At 37.5% G+C, this 15,927-nt stretch overlaps 1 protein-coding gene across 9 annotated transcripts in view; it reads right to left on the bottom strand.

Moving 5' to 3' along the window:
- The window catches only part of LOC136853153 (probable methyltransferase-like protein 25), a 46,846-nt gene extending 37,709 nt beyond the window's left edge, over positions 1-9,137 (bottom strand). For all 9 annotated transcript variants that reach the window (XR_010857368.1, XR_010857369.1, XR_010857370.1 and 6 more), the window contains exons 1-2: positions 9,061-9,137; positions 2,952-3,189 (exon numbers count right to left, since the gene is read on the bottom strand). Coding sequence is in view for 3 of the 9 variants with exons in the window: in XM_067128464.1 (XP_066984565.1) it covers positions 2,952-3,162 (211 nt within the window). In the remaining 6 variants the exon portion in view is untranslated. The remainder of the gene's footprint in view (positions 1-2,951; positions 3,190-9,060) is intronic.
- Positions 9,138-15,927: the final 6,790 nt, after the last annotated feature.

Below are 15,927 nucleotides of genomic sequence, written 5' to 3'. Positions count from 1 at the left end.
AAAAATTATTTCCTGGGTTACAAGGCATGTTTTGGGTTTACGATGCCGATCTGATGGAAGAAATATGGCTCAAAAATGGCAGAATGGTCAAAATTTGGATGTTCTTTGATGAAAAACTCAATAAAAATGTAGTTTACGTTGTTTTCAAGACACCCAAAGAATTAAAAGTAAGGTTTTCGACAACATTTCAGGTTACAACAAATTTTTACTTATGACGTGGCGTCGGAATGGAAGCCCCTTTGTAAACCAGGGACTTCCTGTACTATCAACTGGAATGTTAATATTCCTGACTTCAAGACTCCTTGTGAGGCGAGCAAGGATGAAATGAAGATGATTTAGGTGGTACTTAGGGAACTGCTCGTGTAGTTATCACCAAAGAGCCTACTGAGAAGGAATCAAGTGTTATGCCTATCTGCAGGTTCTATGAAGCTAACCTTCCAATTATTCACACATGTAAGTCAAGGAAAAATATTTAAAAAAAAAAAGCCTCTGTGGTCTAAAACTGAAAGAAAGAGCAGTCTATTTCTGAATTCATAATTACTAATGCAGCAGAAGACATCTATACTGTATATCACTGGAAAGTGGATGAACAGCAGTATTTTGCCAAATGTCAAAGAATAGGATGACTGTTCAAAGTTGGGGAAGATGAGTTTTGGTAATCCCCAAAAGTAAATCTGTCTGAAAGTTAAACAAGGTACATGAATGGAAAGAGTTATCTGGAAATTGTCACAAAGGTGCAAGCATGCTTGCAGGTACCTTTAAACCATCGATGTCCAGCTTGAGTACAAAGCAAAATGCAGAAGTAATCATAAAGACATCTGAAGACCTTCATCACAATACCAAAGCACGATTTTAGATGAAATGACAATCATGTGTGCCTGAAGTCCATCACTGGACACAAAAAATTGTTTTTACAAGCTACGACACATGAATCTCAGTACCAAACAATCATAGCCCTCATTATTTTTTAGTGCAATCCTAATAACACTTTACAATACAGTGCAAAATCTCTGCTGTACATCAGATACCACTAACTGTTTGAATAACCCGTGTTTTCAAGCTATCAAGGTGTCTTGGATTTGCTCCGAATCTTTTCCAGGGTGTTAACTATGCTTCCTGGTGTCTGTAGCTGTACTGAGGTTATCAATGGAAAAATACCATCACTGTTTATTGCTTACATGTTCCCATGAACTAAGCAAAAATGCAGAAGGGAAATAATAATTTGACACAAATCCTGGGACTCATGGGTGGTCACAAGTGACTCAATATTTCAATAGAAACTACATTCTGCATTTTTTTATATTTACTGCCAACGCTTCTTAATCTCTAATCGCAAGATTTCCCCCATGGCCGGTGCTGAACTCCAGTTTCTTAGGCCGACAGCCAGTGAGGGAGAAGTCCCGTTGTCTAAGACACATGGCCAGTGTGTCACTAGGCCCACTGTTAACACCCCAGCCCGAGGGGTGGTACCTATTTTCTTACTAACCCTCTCGAGTTTTCAGACCGCTAGATTGGTGGGCCACCGGGTTTATGCAATGGCGCCATCCCCAAGCCACCAGTGAGTGGTGGGATTTGAACCCCAGTCCTCTCGACTGGTAGGCAAGAGCTCAGGCAGCAAGATATAGAACATTAGAAATGAGTATATTCTTGTACTGCCACTAAATTTTAAATCAAACGTACAACCAGAAAATTATCAATCCACTTATAACCTTATATAAGACACACCAGCAAAACTTAGAGGAAATCAAGTATGGTAACTAGGGTAGGTATACGACACCACACACAGTAAGCTGTCAAAAGAAATTCACACTGAAAATAGTAATGCATACATATGAATTTCATCATTACTATAATTACAAACTTCACAATGTATAGACAGTTACTTAAAGACCTTTTTGAGAGAGATACATATATGAAAGGATTACGGTCACATATCTCCAAGCTCAGAGCTCCTCTCACCAATCTATGGTATTTTAGCCTTACTTATTAATTAACGATGGTATATAGGCAGTCCCCAGTTATCGACGGGCTTGGTTATCGGCGATCCGGTTTTTCTGGGCTTGTCTAGTGATGAAAATCAGCAATTTTCGGCGCCAATAACCAAAAATCGGCAAAAAAGCACCAAAAATCGCCAATTTTCACTTAACGTCACGCCGTCGGAACGGAACCCCCACTGATAACCGGGGGACTGCCTGTATCCTGTACACCCCATCATTAGCTTCTGTCAACCTGGAATGGTCGACTTTCTCTGCACATCATGACTTTCACGTTTGTGAAAACACTGTCGCATCGTGCAAAATGTGAATCGATACTCTGTATCACCTATGTCACCACCTGTAGTCATCCACTGTATATGGAGTTGGGTGCTCAAGGACTCATTTAGTGCTCTCACTTCCTGGACCTCATGAACAAATGACACCAGGTGTTCGATGTTGCAAGTTTTGGTTTGGGTACATGGATGGATGTATGATATTTAGAGCCAAAGCCCAAGCACTGGGGCCATGGAGGTCATTCAGCGCCGTAGTGAAGAGTAAATAAATTATATTGAGGTAAATAAATTAATGAATTAGGGAATGAAATGATTAATAAATAAAATATAGTGATGTGACCCATAAATAAAATAATGATAGGAAGTCTAATGAATTGAAAAAAAATTATCGTTGAAAATCTGTATGATGTGATATATAAATATTAAAAAAATCAAGTCAATATAATTTTTACACATACACTTTAAAAGAGAGACGATAGCAGAAATACCCGCTTCATCTCCCAAAACATCCGAGGGATTTGCCCTGGAAAGATCTTTCTCTTTGGTTAAAATATCTGGGGCAGACCACCAGAATGTGTTCCACTGTTAATGTCTGGTCCCAGTAAGCACACTCTGGAGGGCTGCTTCCAGTCTAGGTACACGAAAGAATGGTAGAGTGCGTACGTGTGCACAAACACCTTACCTAATTCGTTCAACAACGATGCAGACGGTATGTGCTGTAGTTGCTCTCTAGGTAGGTTGGACAGATCTTCACGAATTTGTTCGGGTACCAAGTTTTCCCAGTGGTCGGCTGTTATGTAATCCACCATGTGACATGACGAGAGGGGCAGTAAAGGTGAGAGGAACTTGGCAACTTTCTTTATGACCTCGTTTATGTGCTCAAGTGATGCCATTTTTCAGCTTGGTAACGGTTGTAGTAACTGAAATATAAAAATAGTAATGAAAATACTGAAATATTTCCCAATATCAGTCATAAGAAGATGTACTGTAATGGAAATCAACAAGAAACATCAAACATTACTGCTCACGGTATATGAGAGATTCATATTTAACAAACCATTCCTCCTCACGTCTTATCTAACAATATAGATCCCACTTCAGAGTTGGAGCTGAGCAAAAGGGTCTTCTAGTTTTTCATATGTTCTTTTAAGGCGGCCTAAACAACAGTCTTTTCCTACTTATATGGCTATAAATAAAGTCAAAACCTGCCCTATTCAAGACTTCCCAATCTGTCACTCTGTGATACCAGTGAATCCCCAACTTTCTCAAGCAACAGCAATGAAAGTTGCCGAGTTCCTTGAGCTAGTTTGCATAATTAGGTCATCTTTCTACCGCCTAAAGCAAGGGAGATAACGCACAATTTTTGTAAAAACTAACCTTGTTTTAACTTTAACCATTCTATCAAACTGAACTCACTTTAACAAAAAGTCAAGAAAACTACTACATACCAGGTGGATATTTCTTAAACTTACATCTGAACCATATGAGGCACCTTTAACACCAACATTTTCAAACTTTAATAATTTTTTCAAACTTTGGCATGTCTACAACAGGTGCAGTTGTCTATGGAATGTGATTCTATTTGTCCAGTGTAACAAATTTACATCTTATAAAATAGGAACAAATGCTAAATGCATTTCTCTTATTTTTAGTACAGTACTAAGTTGGTGTTGTCACGCCTCAGTAATGTCAAACTAATACCTGATGTATAAATAATGAGAGAGATTGATTTAGGGATTCTCATTACACAGAAAAAAGGTACGTGTGTACAAACGATAATACAGTATTAGCACTCACATTTTATTTTACAATAAAAAGAAAAGTCAATTAACTTATGAAAGTGGATTTTACTTACAGGCAGAGGCTTCTAAACAACATACATCATCACTTATCAACTACACATCTAAGTAAAGGTTCATTTTCTGATCTCCATAAGTCATACAAGTTTTTGTAGACTACTGGTAAAGCCAAAGATTTTGCAGACTTCTGTTAGGTTACTAAACACCTTTCGTGAGGGTATAGCATAATGTACAACAATGGCAGTTTCGTTAGCAAAAAAAAGTCAATCTCTAACTGTATAATCAGAGAATTCTGTCCTAACCTGAAGCCTTTAGAAATTAAAGAGTTTTGCACATATTCTTAAATGCAAACTGAAAATGTCCTCATTATTTTCAAGAGCATGGTGTAACAAGTATTAATATTAAGCATGGCAACTAGAGATGGGGGAAGAAAATGATGGGGATAAATATCAACAACATGGCAGCAGTTTATGCCTGCAATCCAGACAGACTCACAACAGATCTTGATATGAGGTGGTGGTGTAAGTGAGAGTAGGGTAGGATGACCATGAATGACCTGTTTGGCTACATTTTTATGCATTTATTTCAGGTTATATCTATGACCCAAATTATTAACTTAAGATTGCTGCTATCTAATTATTTCTGTCCTATTAATGTACCAACTAAAATACCATAAAAAAGGAATAAAGTAGTCACACTACTCTTCATAAAATGGAAAAGTTGTTACGTATGGTAAGCAAAACCCTTAACCCAGACCATGTAGGATGGAAATTTGAAAAATTATAAAAAAAAGAGTAAAAAAGGGAGGATCTTCACCCAAAAAAGCAGGTGACAGACGAGACCTAAATCTTGAAGACAACAGAAGGCGGGGGGACTGCATTCTAGATCCTCATTTCCCGTTATTTTAATATATTAAGACTACTCCCACTTCTCTCTTGGGAGATGTTTTCGTTAGTAAACTGGTTCTTCCATGAAGTATTGCCCTTCAAAATCATTTTACGTTTAACATATATATGACCTCCACTGGATGCAAACAGCTTTCGTCTTGTTGTTTCAGAATAAGGAAAAAATGCTTAAGAGTACAGGTGTACTTTATAAATTTTAGGTCTAAAATTTATGAAAATGGCCAAGAAATGGTGACTTACTCCATATTCAGTTATCTAAAATTTCCAGTAATACAAAATTGTCTTCACGGCTTATGATGCTGGTAGGCAGTAAGTTTAAGGTAGGTTCTGGAAGGTTACGGTCTGTCCTCACCCACTAGGCCAAGTGAGGTGGACACTGCACCCAAGGTTAGGTTAATGAGATTAAAGGTGGTTGGGTTAGGATGTATCACCTTAAGTGGGACACAACACCCTAGGTTAGGTTAGGCTGGGATGTATCCGAGCGCAACACAATACCCCAGCTAGGTTAGGTTAGGTTAGGATGTATCCCCTGAAAGGCCGCCACTAATGTTCAGTCATACTTGTACAGTCGTGCCTGCAAGGTCGGCCTGTGCAAGCAAATCTAAACCACTAATGATAGTCTTTTTCCTCCGTAGCAGCCATGGCATCAACACATGATGCTCTGGTTGTAACTGACTTGTAACCGCTTAAAAAAATTTATAAACATCAAGTAAGACGTCCAGTGAAAGGTTGGTTGACAAAAAACTGATTCAATACTCCAACGTGAATTTGTTAACAAGAGTTTAAATTTGGCCCCATGGACTTTCATCATGTTTATTGAATATTTAATGGATGAAGGAAGACTTCCATGGCAAGATAATAGTGTAAATTAAGTTAGTAATTGTCTCTTTTAATTTCAGAGTTGACATATACTGTAGGCTATAGGCATAGTACTGTTTTTCTCCGTTTCATTAAAACGCTTAATACAGATCTGTTTTCAGTTAAAGAATGACTCCTTTATGATGTGTTATGATGAGTGAATATCCTCAGTTTACTACTATTCCTTTATTTCATTTGTGTGTTGATTAGTCTAATTTCATTTCAAAACTGGCTTACATGGGATGTGAGCTGTGAATAACCACACATGGTCTAACATTTTTTAATGAAAAAGTAAAATATTTTCTTCTCATTTTAGAAATGAATTACTGTACATATATGATGCATAATCATGAATAGATGTATTATAGGCCTATTCTTGTTTTATATTATACTGCCAAAATGAATATTTATTATTTAAAAACTGACTTGCATATATGGTTTATAACCATGAATAAACATACAAAGGCTTAATCTGTTACTATAGCCTTTGGATTCCACCTGTCCATGCCAAGTCTCATTCATAGAGATTTCAATGAAATCTACATGATATTCAGGAATGATGCTGCCACTTTCAGCCTTCATTATACAATTATTTTTCCTGTGGAAGATTGCAAGATTATAAATACAGACAGTCCCTGGGTTACAACGGCCTCGGCTTATGACATTCTGAGCTTACAAAGCTCTTCAAATATATTCATAAAAAATTATTTCCTGGGTTACAAGACATTCTGGGTTTACGACGCCAATCCGGTGGAAGCAATATGGATCCACAAGGGCAGAACGGTCAATATTTGGAGGTTTTTTGATGAAAAACTCAATAAACATGCAGTTTATGTTATTTACAAGACACCCAAATGATTAAAAGTATGGTTTTCTTACAATTTTCGATAATATTTCGGGTTACAATGATTTTCGGCTAACGACGTGGCGTCGAAATGGAACCGCTGTTGTAAACCGGGAACTGCCTGTTTATATTAATCTGACATCCACATCAATTATTAAAAAAAAAAAAACAAGTAAATCCAATACATCATAAATTTTGTTATAAACACTTTTAAACTGAATAAAACTCAACATTCTCTTCCTGACCGATACATATTACCTGTCCTGGGATGAAAAGCGAACCGAGCCAAAAAAGTTGCCTCCCCAACATTAATGTTGAATTGCGCGTACGCAGCCGTTTGGCCAAAGCCAATCAATTGAGATGAGGTATTTGCTCAGGTCGCCTGCACGAACTGTTCAGGTTGTTCACATTAACGTTCAGTCTTGAATGCACAGGCATAACTGAACGTTAGTGGCGGCCTTAAGTGGGACACAATACCCTAGGTTAGGTTAACTGAATATAGAATTTAGGCCAAAGGCCAAACACTGGGACGTGTGAGGTTATTTCAGCGCTGAAACGGAAACTAACGATAGAAGGTTTGAAAGGTATAACAGGAGGAAAACCTCAAAGCAGTTGCTCTATCAATCAACTGTTAAGGGAGGGTTGAGGAAAGTAAGATGGAAGAAAGAGAATATGAAAAGAGGAAATACAGTAAGAAACGAAAGGGATTGCAGCTGGGGGCCGAAGGAACGCCGCAAAGAACCTTAAATGACGCCTACAGTGCACCGCACGAGGTACATCGACGGCGCTACCCCCATAAGGAGAAACTAGGTTAGGTTGGGTTGGGATGTAGGCTACCACAGTAATCGTTACCCCAAAACTTTAATACTTCTTTGCAAATGGTTCTCTTCTCTGTCAGTAACCTTCTTTTACACCCATTTTCGGTTATTCGTTCCACCCTTAAGCACCAGCTCCCTACCAAAGACCGCCGAACACTAGCCTAGGCTACGCCTACTAGCATTTCATCAAACACGGGAAATTTAACTGGGTTAACCAAACATTCCCAGGGGAAATATATACCAATAGAATATAATTTAGGCAAACGCCAAGCGCTGGGACCTACAAGGCCATTCGGCGCTGAAAGGGAAATCGATGGTCGAAAGGTCTGAAAGGCGTAACAGGAGGAAAACCTCTCTGTAGCTGCACTGTGAATCAATTGTTAGAGAGGGTGGAAAGTAAGGTGGAAGGGAGATAACATGAATGGAGGTAGAGTAAAATAAAGAGGTTGCATCTACGGGCTACGGACGGGAAGCCGCCGAGACCCTTACGTAATGCCTACAGTGCACCACGTACGGGAGCATATATATATGAAAATTGTCAAAATCACATGAAAATCTATCAGGAAAACCTGTATTTTCCCCGTTTTAATCCCCGTTGGTAATACGCTATATTGGTTTTCCTCTTACCAAAATTGTTTTTCCACTGAAATCCTCTGCAATTGTTTTCCTAAACAATTGTTTCTAAACAACTGTTTCCATAAATAATTGTTTTCCTAAATAATTGTTTTCCTAAACAATTGTTTTCCTAAATTTCTTTCCTAAACAATTTCTTTCCTAAACAATTGTTTTCCTAAATAATTTCTTTCCTAAACTGTTTTCCTAAACAATTTCTTTCCTAAACAATTGTTTTCCTAAACAATTTCTTTCCTAAACTGTTTTCCTAAACAATTTCTTTCCTAAAAAACTGTTTTCCTAAACAATTTCTTTCCTAAACTGTTTTCCTAAACAATTTCTTTCCTAAACTGTTTTCCTAAACAATTTCTTTCCTAAACAATTGTTTTCCTAAACAATTTCTTTCCTAAACAATTGTTTTCCTAAACAATTTCTTTCCTAAACAATTGTTTTCCTAAACAATTTCTTTCCTAAAAAATTTCTTTCCTAAACAACTGTTTTCCTAAACAATTTCTTTCCTAAACAACTGTTTCCATAAACAATTTCTTTCCTAAACAATGTTTTCCTAAACAACTGTTTTCCTAAACAATTTCTTTCCTAAACAATTGTTTTCCTAAATAATTTCTTTCCTAAACAAATGTTTTCCTAAACATTTGTTTTCCTAAACAATTTCTTTCCTAAGCAATTTCTTTCCTAAACAATTGTTTTCCTAAACAATTTCTTTCCTAAAAAATTTCTTTCCTAAATCAAGCTACTTTCACGGTCACGAAGCTCCATCGGGAAAAGTTTGGCTTCCCGGCGAGAAAATTGGTTTTATTTCCGATTTTATTATTCAATTTCCTCTTCTTTATTAAGTAAAATCTACTTACGGAGTCCATAAAGTAATATATGACTTCAGATTTACGTTTACATTTACATTTACGAACCAAAAACCAAATCAAATGTCGTTTCCTACCTTCCGCCATACGGTCGGCCACTTTCCTAAAGCCATTGTTTACGTTTTGGGGAGCGGCGTTCTTCTTCTTCTTCTTCTTTTAAAACTGCTGCTGCTGCTGCTGCTTCTACTTCTTCCTCTTCTTCTTCTTTTACTGCTTCTAATTCTAGTTCTTCCTCTTTTTTTTCTTCTTCTTCTTTGAGATAAATACAGTTACGAGGTTATTCCTTTTTCGCATGAGAGTTTTGGCTTTTATTGGTGTCTAGGTATGTTTTAATATCAGGTGGTATATTCTGTTATCTTTTAATTAGAATTGGGCAACTTTTGTGTTTCTATCTCTCTCTCTCTTTTACATACATATATATATATATATATATATATATATATATATATATATATATATATATATATATATATATATATATATATATATATATATATATATATATATATATATGCCAAACAAACACGACCATGAATATGCATCTTGACAATACAATCTTTATATTGCTTAACCAGTCCACTCAGATATATTCTTTGGCTTCACAGAACCGACACGAGGGTTTGTTCTAATCAATGTATTAGATCTGATTTAATAAATTTTAAGTTTTTAACGACTTCACGACACACAAAACGCTGAAGATTCTGACAAATTTCTCTCATGGTTTTGTATCCAAAACCTGATTTGGATGAAACTAAAGTTATATAAATCTGCTAAATCTAAGCACTGCTTTATTTACTTTATTTTCCATCAAATACAATTGGGTCAGGCACAAATGTAACCAGTTCAAAGAAGGGATAAAATTACCGAAGTGTGGCGTTCTTTTTGGAATGAAGAACTCTACAAACCAACAGTGGGTTTAATATGTTTTAGTTTGTTATTACTGGATTCAATATACCGTTTGAATTCTCCCAGTGACTAACGAATGTGGGAATTTGAGATAGTAAAACTCACTTACACGAATAGATATATTATTTCCATCTAGTCGTGGTGGTTGTAGTTTTAGCTGCTTCGTCGACATCATCATCAGAGCTTACACGGTTTCTATGATGGAATTCAGTGAAATAAAAACCTTATCTGTCAGACAAAAGTATTCTAGAAACGAGAATTTCTGCAGGCCTTCTACGGCACTTCTCGTCACTGCAACTGAAATTTCCGTAGTGGCATTGTGCCTCGCTGTCGAACCTCTTCAAGAGGTCCTTTATTCCTCACACCGTTGGACTGTGGAACAGTCTCCCAGAGGATGTTGTGCCACTGGAACTTCAGAAGTTCAAGTGAAAATGCAATGCATTACTACCCTAATGCTATTCCTGCATTTTCATACATTCTTATCTGTTTATCTACTTATTACTTTATTTTTTCTTTTGTAATAAGTGGTATCTCTTCTTTCTGTATTTCCCTTTACTTCCTCTTACACCTTCCTAATGAACACCATATTCTCTGGAAGCCTGAATTTCAAGTCAATGGCCCCTTTGGTGGGCTTGTTCCATGTGAATAGGTTTCATCTACTGAAGTAATAATAGTAATGTATGGCAGTTAATACCTGGACCGATTACAAAGTGTATTAGCAATGCAAACTATAACACGCCTAATGTATATATCTATATATATATATATATATATATATATATATATATATATATATATATATATATATATATATATATATATATATACATACATACATACATGACTTTTTATCACATCACCGTGATTCATTTACAATCAGTAAGCTACAAAAGTCCTTTAATATCCAATTCAGCTCTACCTCGAAATAATATATTTTCATATATATGTTACCGAAGGGGAATTTTTAGTTGATAATAAGTTCGTCATCTCGTTGGCTCGAACCAGTGAAGGACAAGAACTCAGGACTACAGTGGACGCATTTAACCCACGCGGCCAGCAAGTGAGGTATATATATATATATATATATATATATATATATATATATATATATATATATATATATATATATATATACTCTTAACTTTATCATTTATGGGGCTTCTGTTTAGAAAAACCCTGCTTTACATGTTAATGGACTTTAAGGCTTGTTCCACATAGATAGCAGCACAATTGAAATAATAATAATCAACTTGGATTTTATTCTCCATTCATAAAACTAAAAGTAACACTCTAGTCCAGCAAATTTAAACTGAGAGGTAAAATTGAAACGCCTTGATCTTCCCTGGTCGGAAGAACCATTACCATCGGATTTACTGAGAGGAGGAGGAGGAGGAGGAGGAGGAGGAGGAGGAGGAGGAGGAGGAGGAGGAGGAGGAGGAGGAGGAGGAGGAGAGACCATTATGGGCACACAGACGGCACTTACAGCAAAGTTCCCGAGATGTAAATTTTCCCAAGTTCCCAGAGGATATCTGGGCAGGCAGGGAGTGTTAACGCCAAGCGAAAATTAAATCGCAACTTCCACTGTTCTTGGGAGATCTCCCGCGCTCTCTTCTCGTGATCTCCGTTGAATTACCGCGAGGAACCTCTCTCTCCTTAACTGTTTTATTCTCCAGGGAATCGAGGTCGTTCAAGTTGGGAGTATGATGCGGAACTGGCTTTTATCTTTCCTGTGGCCTCATGTATGTATGTATGTATGTATGTATGTATGTATGTATGTATGTATGTATGTATGTATGTATGTATGTATGTATATATATATATATATATATATATATATATATATATATATATATATATATATATATATATATATATATACTACAGCTGGCATCACAAAGTCTCTCTCTCTCTCTCTCTCTCTCTCTCTCTCTCTCTCTCTCTCTCTCTCTCTCTCTCTCTCTCTCTCTCCCCATCTTCTCCATGTGCTCCCAAGCATAATATTTTTTTTTTCTCGTTGCTTGGTATACGTCTTGTTCTAAGAACAAGTCACACATATTCTAAGAACGCGTCACACATGTTCCAAGAACACGTCACACATACTCCTGACGCCAGATAAAACTAAAACGGTCTAATGAATAATAGCTATAATATCCCCGTTAGCTACACTCAGCTGCATTTTAATTTTCAGTCTTCTGTATAAGAAAACTATTATGGAGATGGCTGTTTATAGTCTGTCCGTCCGCACTTTTACTGTCCGCCCTCACATCTTGAGAACTACCGAAGCTGGAGGGCTGCAAATTGCTATGTTGATCATCCACCCTCCAATCATCAAACATACCAAATTGCAGCCCTCTAGCCTCAGTAGTTTTTTTTATTTGATTGAAGGTTAAAGTTAGCCATGGATCGTGCGTCTGGCACCGCTATAGGTGCCAACAACACAGGCCACCATCGAGCTGTGGCTGAAATTTTCATGGGCTGCGGCTGACAGTTCCATGGGCCGTGGCTGTGAGTTCCATACAGAATTATACGTTGTACAGAAAACTCGGTCGCGCCGAAGAAACTTCGGCGTATGTTTTACTTGTTTTTTGATCATACCACTCGAGTAAAATTCCTAACGACTCTGGTTCCTTTCAACCTCAGAGAAAAAAGAAGAAGAATGTTACGGAACGCGTCGGCCATTAGATATTGGATATCAATGGATGAAAATAACGACTTATTGAGCTGAATAGAATATAGAATTTAGGCCCAAGGCCAAGTTAAGCTGGGACCTATGATGAAGAGGTCATTCAGCGCTGAAACGGAAATTGACAGTAAAAGGTTTTTGAAAGGTGTAACAGGAGGAAATAAAACCTTTCGCAGTTGCTCTATGAATCAACTGTTAGGAGAGGGTTGAGGAAAGTAAGATGGAAGAATGAGATTATGAGAGGAGGTACAGGAAAAGGAATGAAAGGGGTTGCAGCTAGGGCCCTAAGGAAGGCACGCCGCAAAGAACCTTAAGTAATGCCTACATTCATCATCATACATTCATTCATTACACTGTTTCTTCAGGCCTTTACAAAATCCACAGAATCTTGAAGTGTTTATGAAGACACATTACACACACACATATACATATATACTGTATATATAATAAGTTTAATGTATGCCATTAAAAATCAAAATGGCTCAAGATACAAATATAAAAGATAATATAGCTATCTTTCTATCTAAATATATAACATGTATGTATGTATGTATGTATGTATGTATGTATATATATATATATATATATATATATATATATATATATATATATATATATATATATATATATATATATATATATATATATATACATAAAGGCTTCAGGCAGCTGGTTCCAATCTCTGGCGGTCAGGAATCAAAGCGTTTATTATCAATCTCAGTTGCCAAGAGAGATACTTATCTCATCCAATTATCCAAAAGGGTATTAATGCATTCGCTGTTGAAGTCAGACTCCCAGGATATACATGCATCAGTGGGGAGAGAGAGAGAGAGAGAGAGAGAGAGAGAGAGAGAGAGAGAGAGAGAGAGAGAGAGAGAGAGAGAGAGAGAGAGAGAGAGAGAGTTCAGTTAGTACAGTTAGTTCAAAGGCTTTGGACTCAGCCTTCTAAGAAGAGAGAGAGAGAGAGAGAGAGAAGAGAGAGAGAGAGAGAGAGAGAGAGAGAGAGAGAGAGAGAGACAGTACAGTTAGTCCAAAAGGCTCTGGACTCAGCCTTCCAAGAAAAGCAGCTGGAGAGAGAGAGAGAGAGAGAGAGAGAGAGAGAGAGAGAGAGAGAGAGAGAGAGAGAGAGAGAGAGAGAGAGAGTCCAAAGGCTTAGGACTCAGCTTCCGAGAAGAGCAGCTCAACAGGAATCCCCCGACATGCGGATATGGAGATGATATTCCGAGCACCACCGGATGAGTCCCACTTCAGGCTCCTCAGAATTGATACCTCGGAGCCATTATCGAAAGAGGCACTCCGCTGGTCCACATTAATACATCCTTTCTAAAACACGTCGCGTTCCCTGGCGGATGGGAAGGGATGAATGTAGGAGGTGAACTGAATAGAATAGGATATTGAGTTCTGGTCAAAGGTCCAAGCGCTGGGATTATGAGGTCATTCAGAGCTGGAAAGGAAATTGACAGTAAAAGTTTGAAAGGTGTAACAGGAGGAGAGGGTGGATAGCAAAGTGGAAGAAAGAGAATAGGAATGGCAGGATAACTGGAGGATTATGGGAGAAAACAGGTAGGCGGTGGAACGGGAAACAGACAGGAAATTAATTTTGAGATTTACTAAAAAAAAAAATAGTGAGGGGGTATATTTTTCTTTATATTCCTTGGGGAAACAGAGTAACTTGTATCTTCCCGTGCTAGCAATTAGTAATTGTTAATTATCATTAATTTTGTTAAGTAAAAAAAAAAAGTAAAAAATGCGCCGGTGTTTCTTCGGCGCAATCGAGTTTTCTGCACAGCCGCTACAGCGTATAACCAAGGCCACCGAAAATAGATCTATCTTTCGGTGGTCTCGGTATAATGCTGTATGAGCTGCGGCCCATGAATTTTAACCACGGCCCGGTAGTGGCTATCCTATATCGTTGCCAGAAGCACGATTATGGCTAACTTTAACCTTAAAATAAAACTACCCAACACTAGTTTTAATTGCCTGTAAAGGAAAACTATTGTGCCGGCTTTGTCTGTCCGTCCGCACTTTATTCTGTCCGCCCTCAGATCTTAATAACTACTGAGGCCAGAGGGCTGCAAATTAGTATGTTGATTATCCACCCTCCAATCATCAAACATAAAAAATTGCAGCCCTCTAGCCGCAGTAGTTTTTATTTTAATTAAGGTTAAAATTAGCCATCACCGTGCTTCTGGCAACGATATAGGATAGTGGTGGTCTATCCATGGTTAAAGTTTCATGGGCCGCGGCTCATACAGCATTATACCGAGACCACCGAAAGATAGATCTATTTTCGGTGGCCTTGATTATACGCTGTAGCGGCTGTACAGAAGAAGCAGCTTCGGCGCATTTTTTACTTGTATTTTTCTCTTGTTTACAAAAGCTAAAAAGAAACGACGCATTCTAGCATCCGTTCCACCACAAACAGAGAAATATGACCCTGATTTATTAGAACCACAAAAAAAAAAAGAGATCGTACAATGTTTCTTGGCTGTAAATATAAATAAAAAAAGATAATTTGTTTTTTTGGTTTCAGAACAAACGATGCACCATTGGGAAGGCCATTTGCTTTGACAAAGGGGGAAGTAAATAGTAAAGATATCACAGAAAGACAATAAGTTTTAGATAACGAATTACAATCGCTTTCGCATACTTTCTAAAGCGGTCGCGCATTCTAACAAAGGATGCGACAGTAGTAATGAGAGAGAGAGAGAGAGAGAGAGAGAGAGAGAGAGAGAGAGAGAGAGAGAGAGAGAGAGAGAGATACTTTGAAATTTGTGATAGGCTGTCATACATTTTCTCTTAGTTGAGCACTAGAGCACTGAGAGAGAGAGAGAGAGAGAGAGAGAGAGAGAGAGAGAGAGAGAGAGAGAGAGAGAGAGAGAGAGACATTGAAATCTGTGATAGGCCTCTCCTACATCGTTGCCAGAAGCACGATTATGGCTAAAACAAATACTGGGGCTAGAGGGCTGCAATTTGGTATATTTGATGACTGGAGGGTGGATGATCAACATACCAATTTGCAGCCCTCTAGCCTCAGCAGTTTTTAAGATCTGAGGGCGGAGAGAAAAGTGCGGACGGAGAGAAAAATAGCTATCTCAATAGTTTTCTTTTACAGAAACTGAAAATTAGATACACAAATAGTTACCTTTATTCCACTTCTTTTCCAGGATGAATGCATCGGACACATTTTTTAAAAATTAAATACACTTTGGTGGGCTTGTTCCATATGAATAGGTTTCATCCACTGAATAATAATAATAATAATAATAATAATAATAATAATAATAATAATAATAATAATAATAATAATAATAATAATAAGGCAGAACTGTCCAGCAGGTTAAAAAACCAAGAA

This window comes from Macrobrachium rosenbergii, chromosome 26 (assembly GCF_040412425.1).
Source record: "Macrobrachium rosenbergii isolate ZJJX-2024 chromosome 26, ASM4041242v1, whole genome shotgun sequence".
In the NCBI taxonomy this organism is placed as follows: domain Eukaryota; kingdom Metazoa; phylum Arthropoda; class Malacostraca; order Decapoda; family Palaemonidae; genus Macrobrachium; species Macrobrachium rosenbergii.
The sequence above is the reverse complement of the archived record's forward strand: the minus strand, read 5'-3'. Positions and strand labels throughout refer to the sequence as shown.